Source organism: Rhinopithecus roxellana, chromosome 16 (genome assembly GCF_007565055.1).
Source record: "Rhinopithecus roxellana isolate Shanxi Qingling chromosome 16, ASM756505v1, whole genome shotgun sequence".
In the NCBI taxonomy this organism is placed as follows: Eukaryota; Metazoa; Chordata; class Mammalia; order Primates; family Cercopithecidae; genus Rhinopithecus; species Rhinopithecus roxellana.
Genome location: NC_044564.1, coordinates 91,715,592 through 91,739,648, shown reverse-complemented (window position 1 = coordinate 91,739,648; position 24,057 = coordinate 91,715,592). Strand labels below are relative to the sequence as shown.

The window sequence follows — 24,057 nt, the reverse complement described above, 5'->3', positions numbered from 1 at the left end:
GCATGGTCCACGTGACCAGGCTTTGGAGGAAAATGCAGTTACAAGGCAGTTCTGCACTTGAAGAGATGAGGTTTTTCTCTGTCACCCAGGCTGGAGTGCAGTGGCATGATCATAGCTCACTGTAACCTCAAACTCCTGGGCTCAAGCCATCCTCCTGCCTCAACTTCTCGGCCCCTTCCCAGAGTAGCTATGACTACAGGTGTGTGCCACCCACCTAATTTTAAAATTCATGGTAGATACACGGTCTTACTGTGTTGCTCAGGCTGGTCTTGAACTCGTGGCCTCAAGCAATCCTCCCACCTCAGCCTCCCAAAGTATTCTAGGCGTGGGCCACCATGCCCAGTCTAGTTTTGGACTTTTATCTGTATCCTATTTGATAATAAAAAGGTTTTAACATATTCCTGCGTTTTTCCTTCCTCATTCCCTTTTCCACACCTCCTCATCCTCCACAGCACAGGCCCCTGTGGGACACAGCCAGGCCAAAGCCTCCCCTGCCCTCAGCCCACCCCAGGTTGTCCGAAGCAGCCATGAGTGTCGGGAGGGTTCAGGGAAGGCTGTTCACATGGGCCATGATCCTTGCAGAAGGCGGAGAGGAGACAGCAGCAGCCAAAGGAAATGAGCAAATCTATCTTCCGCATCTACAGCGGAGGCCGCAGTGTGGAGAGGGCAGGCAGGCCCACTGCTGCTGAGAACAGGGCAGGCACAGGCAGCTCCCGTGTTGCCTTTCTCAGCTTCGGAGACAGGCCCAGCTGCCCCAAAGCACCTGCCAGCACCGCGCAGCAGTTTCAGAGGATGGCAATGTCTTTCCCGTGAAGCGCGTGTGCGCTGGAATGGCGCGGACTTGCTGATAACAGAAGGAGATGGTCTGAAGTCCGACCAGCACAGGGAAGGAGGATGGCTGGCTCAGAGGGGCCCACCTTGCGTGGAATGAAAATGCCAAAGGCTCATGAGCAACATTAGGCTAGAGGGCTCTTGTTCAAAGCATCCACATCTGACTTCGGAGGCATTTCCAGCCGGCAGCACTGTGTCCAACCTGCCTCTTCCCAGACTTGTCTGACAGGCAGCTTAGGCTTTCATCCCAAGTCGAGTACTGATCCCTCTTGGGCAGCACCTCCCTTTTTATTTTTTCTTCCAAAGACAAAGAGTCTCACTCTTGTTGCCCACACTGGAGTGCAGTGGCACGATCTCGGTTCACTGCAACCTCCGTCTCCTGGGTTCAAGCAATTCTCCTGCCTCAGCTTCCTGAGGAGCTGGGATTACAGGTGCCTGCCACCATGCCCGGCTAATTTCTGTATTTTTAGTAGAGACAGGGTTTCCCCATGTTGGCCAGCCTGGTCTTGAACTCCTGACCTCAAGTGATCTGCCTGCCTTGGCCTCCCAAAGTGCTGGGATTACAGGCATGAGCCACCGCGCCCCAGCCAAGCACCCCCATCTCCAGAAGATCTGGTCCCTCAGCCCAGTTACTGCGGGGCGGCTTTCCCCGCCTGGTGCCAGGCTGTGCGCAGCAGCTCCAGGACCTCCCCCTGAGCTAAGTCTTCAGGAGCTGCCCTAGCGGCACAACTCAGACACCCCTGAGGCCCAGCAGTCACCTCCTGGTTCAGACATGATCCAGTCCGGCCTGGGCCTGGCTAACCAACTCAAACTTGCTTGACTTCCACTTTTCAGAAGACTTGGGGACGACAATCCTCATGGGCGTCCTTCATGGGGTTAATCTGCTTGAGTCTAAGTCGCCAGAAACGTGGTGCCCTGGGTGCGCTGCCCCAGGACATGTCCATGCCCACGTCACAAGCTCCTCTGACGGAGGAGTCTGCCCGGGGCACTGTGGTCCAAAAGGTCCTGCCACCTCTGTATCTGGCTGTCCCTACGGCATGCTGGTGACACCCCCCTGCCCTTCGCTTCTGTCTTCCCTGGCTTCTCTGGGGCACGTAGGGCTATGTACAACCTGGCACAATCCAGAAAGAGCGCAAACAAAACTCCTACATCCAGGCACAAGACCAAGTCGGCAAGAGCTAGCCCTGGTAAGCAAACACTGCCCATTACAGGTTCAGAACATGCACCGGATTCCCCAAAACTGTCTTCAACCACATGACTCAACAGCTTTATGGGATAGGAGCTGTCAGTGTTTTCGCAACTGCAACATTAAACCAACTGCTATGGGCTTTTCAAGTAGTATTCACAACACTGAAGGAAAGTTTCTTCAAATGGATCTCTGGCTAATCGTCAAAGCCACGGTTAGGCAAAATGACAGTGTGACAGCTTCAAAGCCACTGAGTCATGACGCAGCCCCGATGTTGTACCAGCTAGGTTCAGATTCTGGAAATCAGGGCGCTTGCATCCATTGCCTTTTCCATGAAAAGGAAGAAAACACTCAGTTGATAAACCTTAGTACTCAGATAATAATTTAATAAGAGACCAAAAGTAGGCTCTCACCCAAAGCAGACATCCTTAACTGACCCTAACGTGTATGGATTCAGCTTTGATTATTCAACAAAATCCTGACTGACTGGTGTGGCCTGAGAGTAACCAAAGGACTGTTTTCTCTACACAAAGTCAAGAGCGAATACCAACCTTTATTTGCACGTGGCTTCCAGTTCAAAGCCACCTGAGACAGTGTGGCAAGGTGGGAAAAAGCACAGATCCCGGGACCGAGGTTCAGATTCCATCTCAAGCGAGCATACGAACTGTGTGACAACAGGGAAAGCAGGGAGAGCAACACCCCAGCTTCTAGCAGCTCTACAGCTGCCTGGACCTGCAGGCCCTCCTAGGCCCACGTCCTCCCCAGCACAGTGTGTGCTTTTGGGCGTGTGGCTCTGGGTCCAGCTCTGTTCAGCGGGGGACTCCAGGTGAATTACTGAACCTCTGAGGTGCACCCCCAACCCCAAACTTTCACCAAAAGCCATAAAGAGGAACTCTAGAACTGGGGCCAGGACTGAGTGAGAAAAACTGCTCATAAGTGCTTAATAAATACTAGTTATTTACAACTTTTGCCCAAGCCAAAGGCGGAGGCCTTTGTACACAGCTGCCAAACTGACACTAGCTCTGCAGAAGAAAAGGCTGCAGTATTTGCTTTTGCCATGGTCCCTTTCCATTTGACTGGCAGGTTAAATAAGATGGTTTTTAAAGTCATATACTCAATATTCTTCCTAAAAACCACCCAAACACTAGCTGTGTGTGTGCACACACACAGAAACCAGGAGGTAGTTTAAATCACAATTAAAAATCAACACTTTCTCCGATTCTGTGTCACAGAGTGGTGGCCAGTGGCTACACGATAGCGATTTTTAAATGACTGGTTAAGTGAAAACCAGAAAGGAAAATATTCCAGGAGAGTAGATAACATTTACAAGTAAACAGTAAGTACAATTGTATTTTAATTTCTTGGTCTCTGAAAACTCAGCTGTGACTGCTTTCCATGAACAGTTCCAGTTCTGTGCGTTTCCTCTTATGCTAAAGGCACAGCCTCCGGGAATCTCCTGCTTCCTAAGAGTCTCCGTGGAGTCTATTTGACAACCTCCTTTCCCTCCACACTCCCGCGGAGGAGTCTATACTATCTCTTATGTACACAGTTTACACATTATTACTGAACTTCATTTGAAATTCCTTCAGTAAAAACACAGTCACCATTCTTCACCTTCTTGGGAAAGGGCCTGCTCTCAAGCCTCTGGAGAAGCCCCTCTAACAGCCCAGCCCGAAAAAGTGCGACAAATTCACACAACATGGGAAAAGCAACATCTATTGTTCTCAGAGTCCGATTCTCTTGGCCCAGCCGGAAAAGCCTCCACGGGTGTGCAACACGGCTCCGCGGTGCCGGGACACAGGCTCTTTCAAGACAGCGCAGGGAAGTCTTCGGGGTCATCCGGGTTGGGGGCGACATCTTGCATCTAAAGAAGAAAAGACATACTTTGAAATCCACTGCCCCTTCATCCATTCCCAGTATCCCAATGGGATAACAAGGGCCTGGCACCAACGCTGAGGGGCCTGCATTAGAGGCAGGATCCACAGTGGGAAGGGGAGAGGGACAGGTCACTGCTAACCCAGGAAAGCACAGCTCCCTCCCACACAGGCCTCCGGTCTCCTCGAAAAAGGAGCGGCCTCCCTTCCTATGTCCTGCAAGCTCTTACTGGGGGGCTCTGCATGGGCACGTCCTTCGTCGAGTCAACAGAACGGTTACTGCGTGCCAGGTACTGGAGGGAGGAGGAGGAGCACAGACAGTGCCTATCCTCAGGGAGCTCATGGCGCTGGAGAAACTGACCATCGAGTCAGGAGCTTCACTAACGTCCTGGGAGGGAGGGGCCACAGGAGGGCCGTCCAGTGCAATTTGATGGCAAAGTGGACACCGAGGTCAGGCAAGGTTTTGTGGGAAGAGAAGGTTCTCCCTGGGAGGAACCTCAATGGATAAGCAAAGGGAACAAGGACCTGGACTGGGAAACAGTGTGGCCTGATGGGGGCAGGGGTGGCCCTGAGGGCTCTTCTTGGGGGGGGGGGACACAGCTTGTGGGGGTGGGGACAGATGCCAGTGAAGAGGCAGGAAGCGCTGGGTCTCAGCGGTGTCCCAGCACACGCCCCGGAGTGCTGCAGTGGCCAGAGCTCCGCTATAGGAAAGGGGGATGTGTTTCCTATCTCAGAACAGAGCCTATTTCCAGCCTGGCCCCAAATATACCCCTACCCCCACCCCCCCAAAAAAATTGTGTTTTTGCTCCTGCTTAAGCAAAACCAAACCACAGATACAGCTTCCAGGGGCTGCTCCCTAGAGCGAGGAACTGGCAGCAAGAGGAGCACTGCCAAGACCAGCCACAGAGAAGGGGTGTGTGCCACAGGGCCTCAGAGCTGACTTCCAATGAGTAAGTGTCCATACCACATTAGGAAGCACCTACTACATGCCAGGCACTGCATGGCACTGCATAAACTGATAATGAGCAAAAGCAGCCGCCGACTACCAGCCACACCAGTGGGAATAAGTCACACACGGAGATCAGGCTTCAATGAAAAGAAACTCCTTTGCTCCGAGACCTTGACCAGTCTAGGAGATGTGATCAAAGAAACCTGTGAGGACGGGAGGTTGGAAGGATGGATGGAGGCCGCAGGCAGAGGCCAGGGGTAAGGAGCATGCTGTGTCGAGCGCTAGAAGCAGGCAGCCTTGGCTGAGGACGGTATGAGGCCGGTGAGCTGGGGAGGGTTGAGGAAGGTCCCCTCACAAAGGGCTTGAGATCTTAGGAAGGATTCTGTTCGCTCTGACAGCATCACTTGAGCCCAAGGTATACAATCAGGCCACAGGGAGCAAAATGTCAGGTGCTCCAGTTCAATCCCAAGCCTGGGGATCTTGTCTAATGCAGATGAGAGTGAGTTTTTCTCGGATCCTGGGAGTGCCTTCACAGCAGACCCTGGAAGCCAGGGCTACAGAATGGTCCCTGGCCAAGATGTCCGTGATGCTCCAACACCGTCCAAATGCCCCAACATCAGGCCCACGCTAGCTACAGGAAAAGTCACTGCAGAAACCAATGACCCTCTGAAATAGACCATCCTGGGCCCGGGACACCGTCCTTATTTACTTCCTTCAGCAAACCATTCGGGATTTATAATACAGACACCTACCACCACTTCTGCTCTGGGTCCATAGTTCTCTGCCCTCCTGATCCTTCCCCGGCCTCCCCGCGTGCCTCCTCTGGCTCCACGCCCGGGACGAGGGAGGTTGCCAAAATTAATCTCCAGCTGGGATGTGATGTCATTGGCGGGTTTCCGGAAAACATGGGAATCGTCCTCATAGTCATCTTTTACCATCTGAAACACAGTTACAGCATCCAACATGCACAAGCCCATAGCCATCCCCACACTCATTTGGCTTAGTGGCTGCAATGTGCTGCACAGGAGCTAAAACACCGTCAGGGGCTAGACAGAGCCACTCTCTGGATGTGTCTCTGGCCCTGGGCTGCAGAGCTGGACAAAGGAAGACAGCACTGCTGTTCCAATTCCAAGACAGTGAGTTCCGTATGTTTTGCAATCCCACATTCTTGCAATTACAATCTTAATCCAAACATCTTTGAACTTATGATTTCAAGTGGGACCAAATTTCTATCACCTGAGCAGGTTAAGATGTAAGATTCGGCATGACTAATAATAGCAAACAATATACATGTTTTATATCTAAGTGTATTTTGCTGAGACAAAAAAGTTTTCATTTTTGCTTATTTTCTGTCTTATCTGTTCACAAATGCTTTGATAAATAAGGAAATATCTCCTTCCCAGAATAGAATTTAACAGAGAAATTCCTTTCAGCATGGGTGCTGACTCTAAGTACCACGTGCTAGAAATCACATGATTTATAATAAACAATTCTCACTCAAAATATAGAGAAATGTTATAAAAACAACAGAGTATGGTTACCTGAGTGTTCTACCAACACTGCACAAAGTGTTGCACAAAGCTGCTTTTTAAGAACTGCTTTCATTAAAATTCTCTATCTTGTGACAACTATATTAAATAAATAAATTAAATCTGATCCAAATTTGATTTGGCTTCAACTCATAATAATGGTAACACACACACACACACACACGCACACACACACAAACCCACTTTAAGTAAAATAAAAACCTGCAGAACAGAAAATACGTCAACGATCTCAGATGTGAATCTCCAAAGTGCCACAACATTAAACATGACTACAACCAGGAAATGGAACCAAGTTTCCACAAGCACATCCACACCTTTAGGCCATATGCTCATGGCAGCCTTCACGCTTAACATTTGTGTCCCCTTTAAGGTCTCAGGTTAAAATATAGCAGAGGCTTTAGGTAGTTGGATGCTTAGTGCTAAAAAGGTGAAGAAAAACAATCCAGGAGCACTGGCACTCTGTAAAAAGATAAACACACAAAAAATAGTAACAGGCAAAATAACCAACTCTCGCCTCTTTGGCACTCAGCAGGGAAGCCCTGGTAAGGTCTCCCTGGGGCCCTGCTTTGAGCCGCCTCCCACTGCAGGAAGGGGCAGAAAGGGCCGCGGGAGAGTGGAGCAGGGAGTGGACACAGTCTAAGGACATACAAAGGCTTGGGCTCCACTCGCGGCTCCAGCTGGCCCTGGCCAAAGTGCTTTAGCTGCCCAGTGCCTTACACGGGGCTGTTACTAGGTGTGAGCGTTGCTGGGTATTCTAGTGCTTTTGTCTCTTCAGGTGTCCAGAACAAAGTAAACCGGTGAACCCAAGATCAGGCTTGTGTTGCTTTAAGAACAATTCCTAGCTAAAAGCTTCAGTCCTTTAAGATGAACAAGGACCAAGATGTGTGCTTCACTGAGGCCAAGCTCGATGACTCAGCTAACCCACTTGCTTCACATATCCTGGGAGACCTCTGGCGCCAGGGAGGGCGAATCTGCTGTGGATTAAGGAACAGCAGCTTCTATTTTTACCTAACATGTCAGCTGCGCATTTCAATCCTGGCAGCACATTTGTTTTCGAGAAAATTTTACTTACAATGCCTGGAACAAAGAAGAACAAAGGAAGTGGACAGGTAAAGAACCAACCCAGCCAGCTAATGGAATCAGAAAACGCCTCCCAGGGATTGCCAAGGAAATAAAGCTCTGGCCACCTATGTCTACAAAACTTACTAGTAAGGCCTCCTACAGCTTGGACTGACCAAAACAAGAGGATGGGAGAGAATCCTGTATCTTTTTTTTTTTTTTTTTGAGACGGAGTCTCGCTCTGTCGCCCAGGCTGGAGTGCAGTGGCCGGATCTCAGCTCACTGCAAGCTCCGCCTGGCGGGTTCCCGCCATTCTCCTGCCTCAGCCTCCCGAGTAGCTGGGACTACAGGCGCCACCTGTAGCCACCTCTCCCGGCTAGTTTTTTGTATTTTTTTAGTAGAGACGGGGTGTCACTGTGTTAGCCAGGATGGTCTCGATCTGCTGACCTCGTGATCCGCCCCTCTCGGCCTCCCAAAGTGCTGGGATTACAGGCGCCGCCACCGCGCCCGGCTAGTTTTTGTATTTTAAGTAGAGACGGGGTTTCACCATGTTGGCCAGGAGGGTCTCAAACTCCTAACCTCAGGTGATCCACCCGCCTTGGCCTCCCAAGAGCCCTGTATCTTAAATGACCCCCTAATCAAGGTATTCACTCAGAAAATGAAACTAACCAAAGTGTCAATGACAACTCTACAACAGGATAGCATTCCTGAGATTGCACATGAGAATCAACGACTAATACCCCACAGAGAGGAAGAACACTCACTCCCACCTCGACACAGCGACTGGATCAAGCTGTCACGGAATGATACAGATTCAAACCCCATAATGAGAATGCTTCAGTGGACCTTGCCTTCAGTTCAGTAACTTAAGTAGGGGACTCAATGACCCAGTGGCATCCCTATCAACACAGGCTGCTGGATGTTTCCCCGACACCTCTCCCTGCAAAACTGAAGCTTCTGAGAAGAGCCGGATGGACGCTTTGAGCAATAAGGCCTCACAACACGGAGGGGCTCCCTGCAACCCCCGCAGCACACGCTGCTGTAGCCTGACCAAGCAGCCAGGCAGTTCGGGGACTCATTTCCCGCCACCTCTGCAGTTAGGCAAGGGGCGCAAAGCTGCTGAACCAACATGGGACAGTCGTCAGAAGAGCATAGAACCTCAACCACAGTTTAAAACGTCATCAACTACTCAGAGTGAAATGCTCTCATCAAAAATCAGAGTTGAAAGTAAAGTAAACTAATCAGGGAAAACAGAGTGTAGTTATCCTCTGAACAACTTTGAACTGTACAAGACACAATCTGTAACTCTCGCTTGAGAAAAATGAAATACAATGAACACACAGTATGTGTACAGTCCCAGCACAGCCCCGGGAGGAGTAGAGGATACACTGTTCCTCTGACTGCTCTGTGCTGCTCTCAATACATCAAGTTTCAATTCCTTTTCTTAATGAACAATAAAGATACAGGAAAATTAGGCATAGATCATCTCTGATTAGAAACAAAAGCGCCAATTACTAATGTTCCATTTTCAAGATAGAAGTGGAAAGGTCCATTTCACTTCCAGTAAGGTAAAAGTAAAGATGACCTCTACATACGAAACGTAATGCTTACATCATCTCTATATTTTGACTTGTGAATCACCACTGCTTTGGAAGGAACAGAGGATTCTGGTTTCCGGATGTTAAACTCAGGCTTTGGTCTGGTCTGTTCTTGAAGATTTTTCCACTCATCTAAAGTCATCTCTTGAACTTGGGTTTCTTCTTCTACCTCCAACTCAGGAATTCTATAAAGAGATGTATAATCATAAAGAATAACTTTTAATGGTATGAAAATGTCTACTTTATTAAAGAAAAAGTTATAACCATTTATTCTACATATTTTTGTGGTACTGCATTTCAAATGCAAGTAAGGTAAGAAAATCTCTGACTCACAAGCTTCCATATTTCATTTTCAACATTTATGTCATCACTGCCAACAGAAAATACTTCCTGTGTTCAAAGCAATCTTTGAAAAATGGGAACATCACCATCCTGATGACATTAACGTTACACTTCAGCACTCCATGACAGACAAAACAAGGTAATTACGGAAAACGAGCTGAAATAAAATACAGGAAACAGAAACAGAAGTTTTAAAGCAGTGGCTCATAAATGCATACTTTTGTAAATATCCTCTTTAATGAATTTTAAAAAGAAAACAAAAGACAGAAATATAGATTGAGAGAAAATAATTCAGAGTCCAGAAATAAACCCTCACATTTATGGTCAATTGATTTTTTTTCCAACCGTGGTGCCAAAGACAATTCAATGGAGAATGAAAAGTATTTTCAACAAATGGTGCTGGGACAACTGGATATCCACACCAAAAGAAAGAAGTTAGACCTACCTCACACCATAAATACAAGAGCTAAAATAGAAAACTCTTAGCAGAAAACCTAGGCAGAACCTTCCTAACCCGGGATTGGGCAGTGGTTTCTTCCACATGACACCAAAAGCACAAGCAACAGAAGTACGTATGTCAAACATCAGCAGACACTTTTGTACGACAAAGGACACCATCAAGAAAGTAAAAAGACAGTCCACAAAATGGGAGAAAATATTTACAAATAATATATCTCAAAAGGGACTTGTAACTAGAATATATAAAGAATCCTTTATGAAGAGCCAGGCGTGGTGGCTCATGCCGATAGTCCTAGCTACTGAGGGGGCTGAGGTAGGAGGACTGCTTGAGGCCAGGTGTTCCAGGCTGCAGTGAGCTATGATCACATGTGTGAATGGCCGCTGTGTTCCAGCCTAGGCAACACGGTGAGGCACTGTCTCTTATAAAAAAAAAAAAAAAAAGAATGCTTTATGAATTCTAGATACAAGTCGTCTTTGATTGAGACAAATGAACACCCTCCCCTCAAAAAAGGCAAGGATCCGAATAAACATTTTTCCAGAGAAGATATACAAATAGGCAGTAAGATGTTGCACCTCATTAGCTATTAGAGAAAGACAAGTCAGAACCACAGAGCTGCATCATTCCACACCCAGTGGGAGGGTTAGAATCAAAGACATTTGACAGGCGTTGGGGAGGACATGGAGAAACCGGAACCCACACTGCCAGTGGGAAGGTGAAATGGTGTAGCCACTTTGGAAAGCAGTCTGGTGGTTCCTCAAAAATCTAAGCTGAGTTAGCCTCTGACCCAGAAATTTCACTCCTGGGTTTTATACCCAAGAGAAATGAAAACATACATCCACATGCAAACTTAAACCCAAGTGTTTGCCGCAGCGCTATTCATAAGAGCCAAAAAGTGAACACAACCGAGATGTCTATTAACTAATGAGTGGATAAACCAAATCTGGCAGACTTTTTGGAATATTATCTGGCAATAAAAAGAAACAAAGTATTAATACACATCACAACATGAACAAACCTTAAGAAAATGATGCAAGTGAAATAAACCAGGCAGAAAAGACTTCTGTGTATGATTCCATTTACATGAACTATGCAGAGGAGCCAGGTTCACAGACAGGAAGCAGATGAGTGGTGGCCAGGGCTGCAGGGAGGGAGGACAGGGGGTGAGGCTGAATGGGCACAAGGTTTCCTTTGGGGATGATGACCGCGTTCTGGAGCCAGATCATGGTGATGGTTGCATAACACTCTGAATGTACTAAATGCCACTTTAAAAGGATTAAATTGTAGATTTGAAAATCACCAAAAAATACACACACACACAAAAAAAAAGGAAGTGAAGACTGGCACATGCTACAACATGGATGAAACTGAAAACCCGATGCTAATAGTTAAAATAAGCCAGGCACAAAAGGAACATTGAACGATTCCACTTAGATGAGGCACCTAGAATAGGCACATTCATAAGCACAAGTAAAACAGAGGTTACTACATGCTGAGGGGAAATGGGGAGTTAGTGCTGAATGGATACAGAGTTTCTGTTTGTGATGAAAAAGTTCTAGGCCGGGCGCGGTGACTCACGCCTGTAATCCCAGCACTTGGGAGGCCGAGGCGGGTGGATCACGAGGTCAGGAGTTCGAGACCAGCCTGGCCAATATGGTGAAACCCTGTCTCTATTAAAAAATACCAAAAAAGTTAGCCGGGTGTGGTGCCAGGTGCCTGTAGTCTCAGCTACTCAGGAGGCTGAGGCAGGAGAATCGCTTGAACCTGGGAGACGGGGGCTGCAGTGAGCCGAGATCGCACCACTGCACTCCAGCCTGGGCGACAGAGCGAGACTCTGTCTCAAAAAAAAAAAAAAAAAAAAGTTCCAGAGATGGATGGTGGTGATGGTTACACACACTGTGAATGTTACTGAGGCCACTAAACTGTATATTTTCCACTAAATTGTATATATTAAAATGGTAAAAATGGCAATTTTTATGTTATTTATTTTTACTGCAATTTAAAAAATTAATAATGTAACATACCCCAAACCATTCATCCATGCATTCATTCGTTTATTCATTTATTTGTCTGAGACAGGGTTTCACTCTGTTGGCCAGGCTGGAGTGCAGTGGCATGATGATGGCTCACCGTACTTTCAACCTCCTGAGTCCAAGGATCCTCCCACCTCAGCTTCCTGAGAGTAGATGGGACTACAGGCATAAGCCATCAGGCCCAGCTAATTTTTACAATTTTGTAGAGACAGGGTCTCGCCATGTAGTCCAGGCTGGTGTTGAATTCCTGGCCTCAAGTGATCCTCCTGCCTCTGCCTCCCAAAGTGTTGGGATTACAGGTGTGAACAACCGCACCTGGCCTATATACTTAGAGATTTGAGTGCTATAGTACGAGAATTATATCTTGAAGATGTTTAAAGGAAAAAAACAGGCCAGGCGCGGTGGCTCACGCCTGTAATCCCAACACTTTGGGAGGCCAAGGCGGGTGGATCACAAGGTCAGGTGTTCGAGACCAGCCTAACATGTAGAAACCCCATCTCTACTAAAAATACAAAAGTTAGCTGGGTGTGGTGGTGCACGCCTGTAATCCCAGCTACTCAGGAGGCTGAGGCAGGAGAATCACTTGAACCCGGGAGGCGGAGGTTGCAGTGAGCCGAGATGGTGCCACTGTACTCCAGCCTGGATGACAGAACGAGACTCTGTCTCCAAAAATAAACAAACAAAAAAAAACAGTAGGTGGAGAGTGGGGAGAGAATCAAATCAGTATCTTCACTGAAGAGCTGATGTAATTTAAGGTTCTATTATAGAAATACACAGATCAATGTTATGAAAAATATAAGCAAAGTCAGTAGAGAAACCTAACCACAGTGCATCCAAAATAGACAAATTTGCAGTGACTTTACAATACCAAGCCAATGGTAGAAAAACATCAAAGAAAAGGTAACATGAAGGGATATGAAGGGACTTTCTGGCGTGATTGATATAATGTTCTGTATATTGACAGGAGTTTGGATTCCACAAGTACATGCATTTATCAAAACAGTGAATTACACTTAAGATTTATACATTTCGGCCGGGCGCGGTGGCTCAAGCCTGTAATCCCAGCACTTTGGGAGGCCGAGACGGGCGGATCACGAGGTCAGGAGATCAAGACCATCCTGGCTAACATGGTGAAACCCCGTCTCTACTAAAAATACAAAAAACTAGCCGGGCGACCTGGCGGGCGCCTGTAGTCCCAGCTACCCGGGAGGCTGAGGCAGGAGAATGGCGTGAACCCGGGAGGCGGAGCTTGCAGTGAGCTGAGATCTGGCCACTGCACTCCAGCCTGGGCGACAGAGCGAGACTCCGTCTCAAAAAAAAAAAAAAAAAAAAAAAAAAAAAAAGATTTATACATTTCACAGTATATACATTTTATATCAGAAGAAACTGTAAACAAATATTAAATTCTATTTAGTGATATGTATGTTGAACTATTTAGGGGAAGTATATAGATGTCTATAATTTATTATGAAATGTGAAAAAACATGGTGGATTAATGATGAATACTGAACATAAAATGAATACATAAGATATAAATGGTAGCATTTAGGTAGTGGTAAGTATAGATGTTCGCTATAAAATTCTTTAAACTTTGCTGTGTTTTGAAATTTTCAGAATAAAATGCTGGAAAAATACCAATATCAAAACAGAGATCTCAAAGATATATTGGCAAAAATATTGAAAGATACTAAGACACTGGAACAGCAAATCAATGGAGCCACCCAAACCGATCCAGAAGAACTTGGTGAAAAACTATAGCATAGCAGCTAAGAAAGGAATGAGGACTGCCTCCACACACGGCCATGGAGCACCTTCCAGAGTGAATGAGACAAGCAAGGAGGGGTGTGCAGTACCCTGGAGACCACACAAATACATATGCTTAGCACAGACAGAGATAGAGAGGTTCTTTTTGTTGTTTGTTTTTGAGACAGGGTCTCACTCTGTCACCCAGGCTGGAGTGCGGTGGCGTGATCTCTGCTCACTGCAACCTCTACCTCCTGGGCTCAAGGGATCCTCTCACTTCAGCCCTCAGAGTAGCTGGGACTACTACAGGCATGCACCACCATACCCGGCTAATTTTTGTATTTTTTGTAAAGATGGGGTGGGGGAGGGGTCTCACCGGTTGCCTAGGCTGGTCTCAAACTAAGCTCAAGCAATTCACCCACCTTGGCCTCCCACAGTGCTGGGATTACAGGCATGAGCCACCACACTGGGCCATTTTTTTTTAATTGGAATGTAAGCCAGGAAAAAAACAGGGATAAAAGCTATTTGAAAATACCATATTTTGGTTGGGCATGGTGGCTCATGTCTGTAATCCCAGCACTTTGGGAGGCTGAGGCCAGTTGATTACTTGAGGTCAGGAATTCGACACAGGCCTGGCCAACATGGTGAAATTCCGTTTCTCTTAAAAATGCAAAAATTAGCTGGGCATGGTGGCAGACACCTGTAATCCCAGCTACTCAGGAAGCTGAGGCAGGAGAATCGCTTGAACCCGGGAGGCAGAGGTTGCAGTGAACTGAGATTGCACCATTACACTCCAGCCTGAGCAAGAGTGAAACTCCATTTCAAAAAGAAAAAAAAGAAATCATGTTTTTCAGACTGAACTTTGGAAACATGTAAATATTTTACATAATTATAAAACAGATTTAAATTAAAATTCAATCTCTAAAATTTGAAAGTAAAATGAATCAAAGTAACCTAAATGTTTATGAAACTGGTGATATAACCATCAAGAGAAACTATTTCAAATGATTTTGAAATACAAATTTGGTTACTCATCTCCCTCCTCGACATAGCTTTTCAGTAACTGTGTTACTGAAGGTAGTGTTGGTAATGCTGTGACTGTTTTATGTGCAACGAATGATTAAAAGCACAATGTTACTCAGAACTAGAATTTTCAGTATGTAAGAAAAGGAGAAACAAGTAGTCTAGGTAAAAATCCCGTATTGCAGGCCGGGCGCGGTGGCTCACGCTTGTAATCCCGGCACTTTGGAAGGCCGAGGTGGGCGGATCACGAGGTCAGGAGATTGAGACCATCCTGGCTAACACGGTGAAACCCTATCTCTACTAAAAAAAATACAAAAAATTAGCCGGTCGTGGTGGCAGGGGCCTGTAGTCCCAGCTATACTCGGGAGGCTGAGGCAGAATAGCATGAACCCGGGAGGCGGAGCTTGCAGTGAGCCAAGATCGCGCCACAGCACTCCAGCCTGGGCGACAGAGCGAGACTCCAACTCAAAAAAAAAAAAAAAAAAAAAAATCCCGTATTGCAACTTTGAATTGGAAATATTGAATGAACTCATGTTTTATCTTCTAATGTGTGTGTGTGTCTATTTCCCAGCTCTGTCCACCCAAATGCCCTGGAAACAATCAAGTACCTGGTGGCAGTGGCTCTTTATCAAAGCAGGTTTACTGAAGAAGAAATACAGATGGGAAATACCACGCAAAAAATGTTCAACATTGTTAGTCATTAGGGAAATGCAAATTAAAACCACAATGAGGCTAGACACGGTGGCCCACATCTGTAATTTCAGCACTCCAGGAGGCCGAGGCGGCACTTGAGGCCAGGAGTTGGAGACTAGCCTGGGTACCAAAGCGAGACCCCATCTCCACAAAAAAGTAAAAAATTAGCTGGGCATGGTGGCGCTTGCCACTCAGGAGGCTGAGGTGGGAGGATCATTTGAGCCCAGGAATTCAAGGTTACAGTGAGCTGTGATCACACCACTGTACTCTAGCCTGGGTGACAGAGCAAGACCTTGTCTCTAAAAAAAAAAGAAAAAAACAAATGATGACCAAAAAAACCCATAATGAGCTATATACCTATTAAAATGACTGGAAGTTGTAAAAACTGACCATACCACGTACTGGCAAGGATGTAGGAGAAGTAAACTCTCACTTACTGTTGGTGAGAAAGTAACAACAGTACAACCCTTTTGGAAAAGAGTTCAGCAGCTTCTTACAAAGTGAAATATACGCATACCATTTGGTCCAACCATTCCACTCCTAGGTGTGTACCCAGGAGAAATGGAAGTGTATATTCATATAAACACTTGTATATTAAAATGTTCAGGCCGGGCACGGTGGCTCACACCTGTAATCCCAGCACTTTGGGAGGCCAAGGAGGGCGAATCACAAGGTCGGGAGTTCGAGACCAGCCTGGCCAACATGGTGAAACTCCGTCTCTACAAAAAATACAAAAAATTAGCTAGGTATAGTGGCGGGCGCCTGTAATCCCAGCTACTCGGGAGGCTGAGGCAGGAGAATCACTTGAACCTGGGAGGCAGAGCTTGCAGTGAGCCAAGATCGCACCACTGCACTCCAGCCAGGGTGACAGAGTGAGACTCTGTCTCAAAGAAAAAAAAAAAGTTCATGCAGCTTTATAGCAAAAACTGGAGACCACCGAATGATCACCACCAGGTAAACAGATAAATGGTGGTCTACCTGTATAACAGACTACTACTCCGCAATGACACATAAGTATGCTCGGAGAAAGAACACAGACCAAAAAAGAATACGAGCTGCATGATTCCATTCATATAAAATTACAGCAACTGCAAAGTAATCTGTAGTGACAGAAAGTAGATCACTGGTTGCCGGGGGGAAATGGGGCAAGAGAGAGGGCCTACAAAAGAACGCTAGGAAATGTGGGGCGATGGCTGTGCTCGTGATTTTGCTCATTGTGATACTTTCACAAGTGTACACATATATCAAAGCTTGTAAAACTACATGCTAAATATGTGCCATTTATTGGATGTGAACTATATCTCAAAGCTGTTTTAAAAACAGACAAAAGACTAACCAATTGACATGTATATTTCAATATTGTTTCAAACGAATTATCTTTCTAAAAAAAGTTTTGAGACAATCGGAAACTGAAGAAGTGTCTTGGTATTAATGATATCAAGGATATTAAAAAAATTTTAATCGAGTAATAGTAGTCCAGTTATGTTATTTAAAAAGAGTAGTAGGTATAACACTGTGAAACATTTATGAGTGGCATATGATACCCTGGGGGAGGCAGAAGTTGACAGAAATATGCGTGAAACAGGGATGGCCATTATTTGGTAACAGTTGAAGCTGAACAACTTACTTACAAGTTCTTTATACTACTAAATTTGTATAATTTTCCATAACATAAATTTTTAATACAGAGCTAAAAATAAATATTAAGGAATCATAATGTTCTTTAACCTACTTTGACATAATTTTAAAAATCAACAGAACTGAATGCTATAAATTTGGTAATTCTTTCATACTTAAGATGACCTAATAAACTTCATAAATTCCAGAAAATTCAATTCTAGAAAGAATAGATTTTACATTAAGGCCAAAGAAGTACTTGTTATTAACACACTTTGCTTAAAGGACATCATATCTAAACAAAGAACTAGATCAAAAAAGTACAAGTTATATATTAAATGCAAGCTTGAAATTGTGTGTAGACACATAAAGCATCTAGTGAAATTCAGATTAGTTACAAGTTACAGCCTCCTTCAGCAGTATCAGCCTGAAGCTGTTGACTGGAATGCACCTCGTTCAAGAATACAGGCATGGATGCCCCATATCCCCCCCTGCTTATCAGCTGCAGTTTCAACAAGCCACATCGAAAGCAGCATAATATTACCAAGGACAAGCTCCTTAACCCGATTCCCTACCCACTAAAGGTTATGAGCAAACACACACGGTGACAATCCTGTGACACATACCCCATTTCCCATTTGATTGGTTCTGAGTACAGTTTTACTGGCAGTTTCCGCAATGACTCAATATTCCACAGGAAGAGACGCATCCTTCGATTCCAGGAAGGGCTCATGCAGGTATATTTCTAACAACCAAGAGCCTCATAACTGCTATTGTTTTAACGCCCCCATTTTTGAGTAGTTCAAAGACCTTCACAGTCCTTGGTTTATTATATAAAACTTTTGGGAGGGAATTTTCTATGACAGTGACTTATGGATATAAGGTGGTCAAATCTATAGTAATGTGACTAATGCTAGATACACATTGGATAGTTATATGTTTGTGTCTCAACATGTGAAATTATAGAAATCACACTGCTTTAACCACCGTTCCCTTTATCTAGAAACGAATGAGACTAGCTGACACTGTACGCTCACCATGTGCCAGTGCTATTCACAATGCTTTATATGAATTATTTCATGACATCAACAGTTAGATATAATTAATATCCCATTTTACAGATAAGAATACCGAGGCGAGAGAGGCCACATAGCGAGCAAACAAACAGAAGAGGCAAGTTCCAATCCTGTCATTGCGTTTCCAAAGCCTACACTCAACCTCTGTGCTCCACCGAGATGCGGGGAATAAGGGGGCAGAGAAATACACCTACATGGAAAACAGTCATGATGGGCGCAGAGGAAAGATCGAAACATCGATTCAGATGTCCACATTTCCATCCATGCAATACCTTTTCACCTGAATAGATGAAAGCGTGCAGCGAATCAAAGAAAGCAGGCTCCAGAAATAAAGCTTTACTAATTGGATATTTAACTGGGACAAGTGAATTTAACCTAAAAAGTAAGAAAATCTTCATTGTTTCAGCAAATACTCTAGGAAACCAATTACAATAAAAAATAATTTGTTGGCCGGGCGCAGTGGCTCAAGCCTGTAATCCCAGCACTTTGGGAGGCCGAGACGGGCGAATCACGAGGTCAGGAGATCGAGACCATCCTGGCTAATATGGTGAAACCCCGTCTCTACTAAAAATACAAAAAACTAGCCGGGCGAGGTGGCGGGCGCCTGTAGTCCCAGCTACTCGGGAGACTGAGGCAGGAGAATGGCGTGAACCCGGGAGGCGGAGCTTGCAGTGAGCTGAGATCCGGCCACTGCACTCCAGCCTGGGTGACAGAGCGAGACTCCGTCTCAATAAAAAAATAATAATAATAATAATTTGTTGCAGACAGTTTGTATTACTGCTTCCTCACAGTTTCTTTTAACAAAGTATTTTTCAGGAAGGATGGGAGTTGATGTTCCATATTCCTGAGTCGGGAAATGCTCAGAGATCCCGGCAGCTCTTACCTTCCCCTCTCCCGAGTTACCAGCAGGTGTTCTGAACAGCACTTTTTGCTGTTCCTACCGCTCGCTAGAGGAGCATGAATGTCTGTGCATCTGCCCGGTTCACATTCCGGCTCTGCACGTGAGCCAGGTGACAGGTATTCAGCCTCTGTCCCAGTGTCAGAATAACAGTAGCTCCTCCTTCATGGAGTGGCAAAGAACTGAATGCATTAAGACATGGAAGCATTTACAGCAGTTCTTGGCAAACAGCAAATGCTCTAAAAATGTTAGAGTTACTCTTTTTCTTTTTTTCTTTTTCTTTTTTTGAGACGGAGTCTCACTCTATAGCCCGGGCTGGAGTGCAGTGGCACCATCTTGGCTCACCGCAAGCTCCACCTTCTGAGTTCACACCATTCTCCTGCCTCAGCCTCCCGAGTAGCTGGGACTACAGGTGCCCACCACCACCCCCAGCTAATTTTTTCTATTTTTAGTAGAGACGGGGTTTCACCATGTTAGCCAGGATGGCCTCGATCTCCTGACCTCATGATCCGCCCGTCTCAGCCTCCCAAAGTGCTGGGATTACAGGTGTGAGCCACCGCACCTGGTCAATGTTAGAGTTATTCTTAAAATACAAGGAGTCATCACAGGTATCGTCGAACACTAGAACACCATGCGACAAGGAACAGTTAGTATTTCTGTAATGAAAGGAAGAAGACGGAAGGATGGAAGGGCACTGCACGTATAATTATCAGTAACATACGTCCTATCTGAGGAAAATGGAAGTACACTTTAGGTTGTGTGTTTGAACATAAGTGAGAGTACATCAGATTCATCTACCAAGACGTTCTAGAACTGAGAGGTACACTGAACGTAGTACATTCAGGCTAAATGCCAGAAGCCAGAGTGCAAAATCAACACTCAAACAGGCCTGAGACCAGAGAACATCGCTATCACTCAATGTGCTCCTCAGATACCAGCCCAACTTTTAGAGTCTCAAAAAATTATAACTGTATTATTAGAAATTTTAGTAATAATGTTAAAATTTGACAAGGCAATGCAGAAAAAAGAATGTCTCAGCACGGTCACCCAACACCTGCATTGCACTTGCAATCCCAAATAGAGGCTCACTTTCCCCGCAGCAGTCAGCAGAAAAGAGAGACAAAGATTTTCCAGCTAGCTCTCCTGGGATACTGCAGACAGAAAGTCAACAAGCTTTATTTTCTTTCAGAGTGACTAAATATTTTTGTCTAATATTATGAATGCTAGAGTATCTCAATCAATTCTATAGATTAGAACAATACTATAATTTACTCTCTATTATTCTGCCTTATAGTACCTGAATTTGTATAAATGTTTATTGGCTCAAAAAGGATATAATGTTCTCCTGAAGGTATCCAGTTAACTTTCTCAACATTCATATAAACTGTTAATTGAGTTCCTTAGTTAGCTCACTGTCTAAATATTCATATTAACTGTTAATCCTATTTCTTTAATGAAACACATTTGTTTTGAATAATACATTGAAATTGTTTTGCATCGTAAATTAACAGCTTTCACAATCATCAATCACTGTGGCCCTTCACTCTTGCAATGAGTAACAATAATAATAGCAGATGATATTAATAAAGCACTAGCTACATGCCAGGCATCACTCTAGGACACGGAGACACACACACACACACACACACACACGCACACACAATCTTTACAAAAACCCTATAATGTAGGGACGTTAATATTCCCATTTTACAGATGAAGAAAACTGAGCCACTGAAAAAGAGAAATTAAATAACTTGCCCAACTAGTAAGTGGCAGAGCTGGGATTTCAACTCATCACACCGGTTCAACATCTGTGCTCTTAACCACTAGACACCCTGCCTTTTGGCAGCCGAAGGATGAGTAAGAGATAGGTAAAGAGTAAAGGGGGTTTGGGAAAACAAAGAAACAGCAGTTGTGAAAGCTGTATGGCAAGTGTGAGGGCAGGGGCAGGATAAAAGTACGTTTGAGAACATGAAATAAAGACCTCATGGTGAACCCAGAGAAGGCACAGCAATATCTGAACTTGAGGGTTTTGCAGGGGCCAGACCACACAGGACTCTGCAGGTCAGGACAGGGGACAGAAAAAGGACAGGAAGACATCAGGGCGTCTTACGCAAGGGGTGAGGGCATGACAATCCGAATGCAGTGTGAACACCACTTTGGCGTAGAAGGTGAGGATACAGGGAGCCCTGTGAGGGGCTCCAGCGGTGGTCCAGATAACAATGGCTTAGACAATGCTGGTGAGTGGTGATGCTCAGTTTCTAGGGGTACAATTGCCAGAGCAGAGGGAAGAACTGGGTTTTGGAAAGAGGAGGGTCAAGAAGACAGAAGTTCCAAGGATGACTCGTAGGTTTCCGGTTTGTACAGCTGGATGGAAACACCGAATGAGGACCAGAGGTGTAGGGGGGAGTCAGCCCAGTCTCGGTCAGGCTGGGCACAGCAGCATCTGGAATGTCCCAGGGGAAGCGTCCAGCAGGAAGATGGACCCACAGGCCTGGTGCCCACATTGAAGGTTGGAGCCAGAGACACATATTCCAGAGTAAACATGTAAATGACAATTTAAGCCACAGAAGTGCCTAAGATCCTATAAAGAAACTCTATAGAAAGAGAAGGCCTAAGGCAGGGCCCTGAAAGACTTAACGTTTTAAAAAACCAGAAAGACAAGGATGAGCCTGCAAAGGAGATGCTGAGAGGCAGAAGGAAAACCAGAAGAGCAGAGTGATCACAGAAACCAACAGGAGAGCACGTTTATGAAGAAATCAATAAAGTCAAATGCTTCTGAGAGGTCAAGAAAGACGCAGACTGCAGCATCCATTAGATCCGGAGACATGGTGACTGTTTCAGAAGGGCAACGAGGAAGGAAGCCAGGCCTGGCTAAAGTGAGGAAAAAGCGGAAGGGAGGAAGTGAAGAAGGCCACACACAACTCTGAAAGAGGCAGCTGACGGAGAACGTGGGGTCCAGAGGACACTTACACAGGAGAGACTGAGCATGTTTAAATGCTGACTGGAAGACTAGGGTTGGGAGGAAGGAGATGAATATACCAAAAAAGGAAGGAGCTGACTGACAGTGTGAAGTTTTCATGAAGTCAGCAGGAGAGAGGATCCGAAGCGTGCAGAGGTCGGGGGGGATGGCACCCCGATGGTTACCATGAGGGAAGGAGCCCAGAAGGTGTGCAGGTGTAGCAGTCTTGTATCTTTGGGAGTGGGAGGATGAGGAAGTTCCCACCGGATGGCTCCTAATCACTCTGTGAGATAGAAGGAAACGCTGCATCCAAAAAATGGAAGAGGACAATGGGGGAAGGGTACGGTGGGAGGCAGTGCCAGGGTTTTGAGGAGAAATTAAAACAGTCATTAGAGAATGTGGGAGAAAAAGAGTGAACCCAAGAACCGGGGATCGCCAAGGCCTGGTTTCAGAATATCGGTGACCGGGAATTTACGGGGTTCTAACCGGGCCACGATGTGACTTGTATTGCTTAGCTTGTGGAACAGGCAGAGAGAAGGCAGATAGTGGAGTCACCCAGGAGGGGTTTTGCTAGCAAGTTACAGCAGAAAGTGCAAAGGGCCAGAGAGTTAAAGGTGCATGGTTATTTAAGAACTTGGAGGCCAGGCACAGTGGCCCATGCCTGTAATCCCAGCACTTTGGGAGGCTGAGACGGGCGGATCACCAGAGGTTGGGAGTTCGAGACCAGCCTGGTCAACATGGAGAAACCCCATCTCTATTAAAAATACAAAGTTAGCTGGGCGTGGTGGCGCATGCCTGTAATCCCAGCTACTCAGGAGGCTGAGGAGAAGAACTGCTTGAACCCGGGAGGCGGAGGTTGCAGTGAGCCAAGATCGCGCCAGCCTGGCAACAAGAGCGAAACTCAGTATCAAAAAAAAAAAAAAAAAAAGGCAGAAAAACAGAACTTGGAGGGTGCTGGAGACGGAGCCAGGATCTAAGCTACATAATGAAGAGAGAGGGAGGGTGGACTGGGAGAGCGCAGAGGGGATGAGGCACTAGAGGTCCATATGCAAGTCAGGCTACTCCAAGTCAAGGAGTTTAACAAGCTGCTGGAAAAGAGCTTGTAGGCAGAGGACACAATGCCTAATTTTCACCAATTATCACTGATATTCATTAGGTTATTTGAACTAATTATTAATTAGTTTGATCGCCAGTCATTAATACATTAAGGTCAGCCCTCCGTGATAGGATAAGGGGTTGAGATTCCTGGTCTGTGAAGAGCTCTTAGAAATCATCAAGAAAGGCCAGGTGTGGTGGCTCACCTGGAATCCCAGCACTTTGGGAGGCTGAAGAGGGTGGATCACTTGAGGTCAGGAGTTCGAGACCAGCCTGGCCAACATGGTGAAACCCCATCTCTACTAAAAATGCAAACATTAGCTGGGTGTGGTGGCACACGCCTATAGTGTCAACTACTCAGGAGGCTGAGACAGGAGAATCGCTTGAACCCAGGAAGTGGAGGTTGCAGTGAGCCAAGATCGTGCCACTGCACTACAGCCTGGGCAACAGAGCGAGATTCCATCTCAAAAAAAAGGAAGGAAATCATTAAGAAGAGAACCAACACCACAATAGGGAATGAATGAAGTGCCCTACTTGGCTGGAGACTCCTCTTCCGGGGCGCCCTGGGCCTCCTCCACCACCGTGGGTTCCTCCATCAGTGCAGTCGGCTCCACGTCACTGAAAAACAGAAAGACCCTCTCTAGTCACACAAATACGTTCACACCAATGCCTCTGCATGTTTGAGATGGAGAAAACATTGTTTTCTGTTTTGTTTTGGTTTTTTGTTTGTTTGTTTGTTTGTTTGAGACTGAGTCTCATTCTGTCACCCAGGCTGGAGTGCAGTGGTGCAATCTCGGCTCACTGCAACCTCCCTCCCAGGTTCAAGAGATTCTCTTCCCTCAGCCTCCTGAGTAGCTGCGATTACAGGTGTCCACCACCACACCCATCTAATTTTTTTGTGTGTTTTTGGTAGAGACAGGGTTTTGCCATGTTGGCCAGGCTGGTTTTGAACTCCTGACCTCAAGTGATCCACCCACCTCGACTTCCCAAAGTGCTGGGGTTACAGGTGTGAGTTGCCGTGCCTGGCCTATTGAGGGCTTTAAAAGTAAGTTTTTTTTTAAAAAAAGTAAC

At 45.9% G+C, this 24,057-nt stretch overlaps 1 protein-coding gene across 1 annotated transcript in view; it reads right to left on the bottom strand.

The window, feature by feature from the left end:
• Nucleotides 1-2,550: 2,550 nt before the first annotated feature.
• Nucleotides 2,551-24,057, bottom strand: part of HABP4 (hyaluronan binding protein 4) — a 40,906-nt gene continuing 19,399 nt past the window's right edge. Inside the window, exons 5-8 of the mRNA XM_010358145.2 lie at nt 23,521-23,604; nt 9,061-9,232; nt 5,593-5,778; nt 2,551-3,881 (exon numbers count right to left, since the gene is read on the bottom strand). Coding sequence (XP_010356447.2) covers nt 3,825-3,881; nt 5,593-5,778; nt 9,061-9,232; nt 23,521-23,604 — 499 coding nt within the window. The 3' untranslated portion in view covers nt 2,551-3,824. The remainder of the gene's footprint in view (nt 3,882-5,592; nt 5,779-9,060; nt 9,233-23,520; nt 23,605-24,057) is intronic.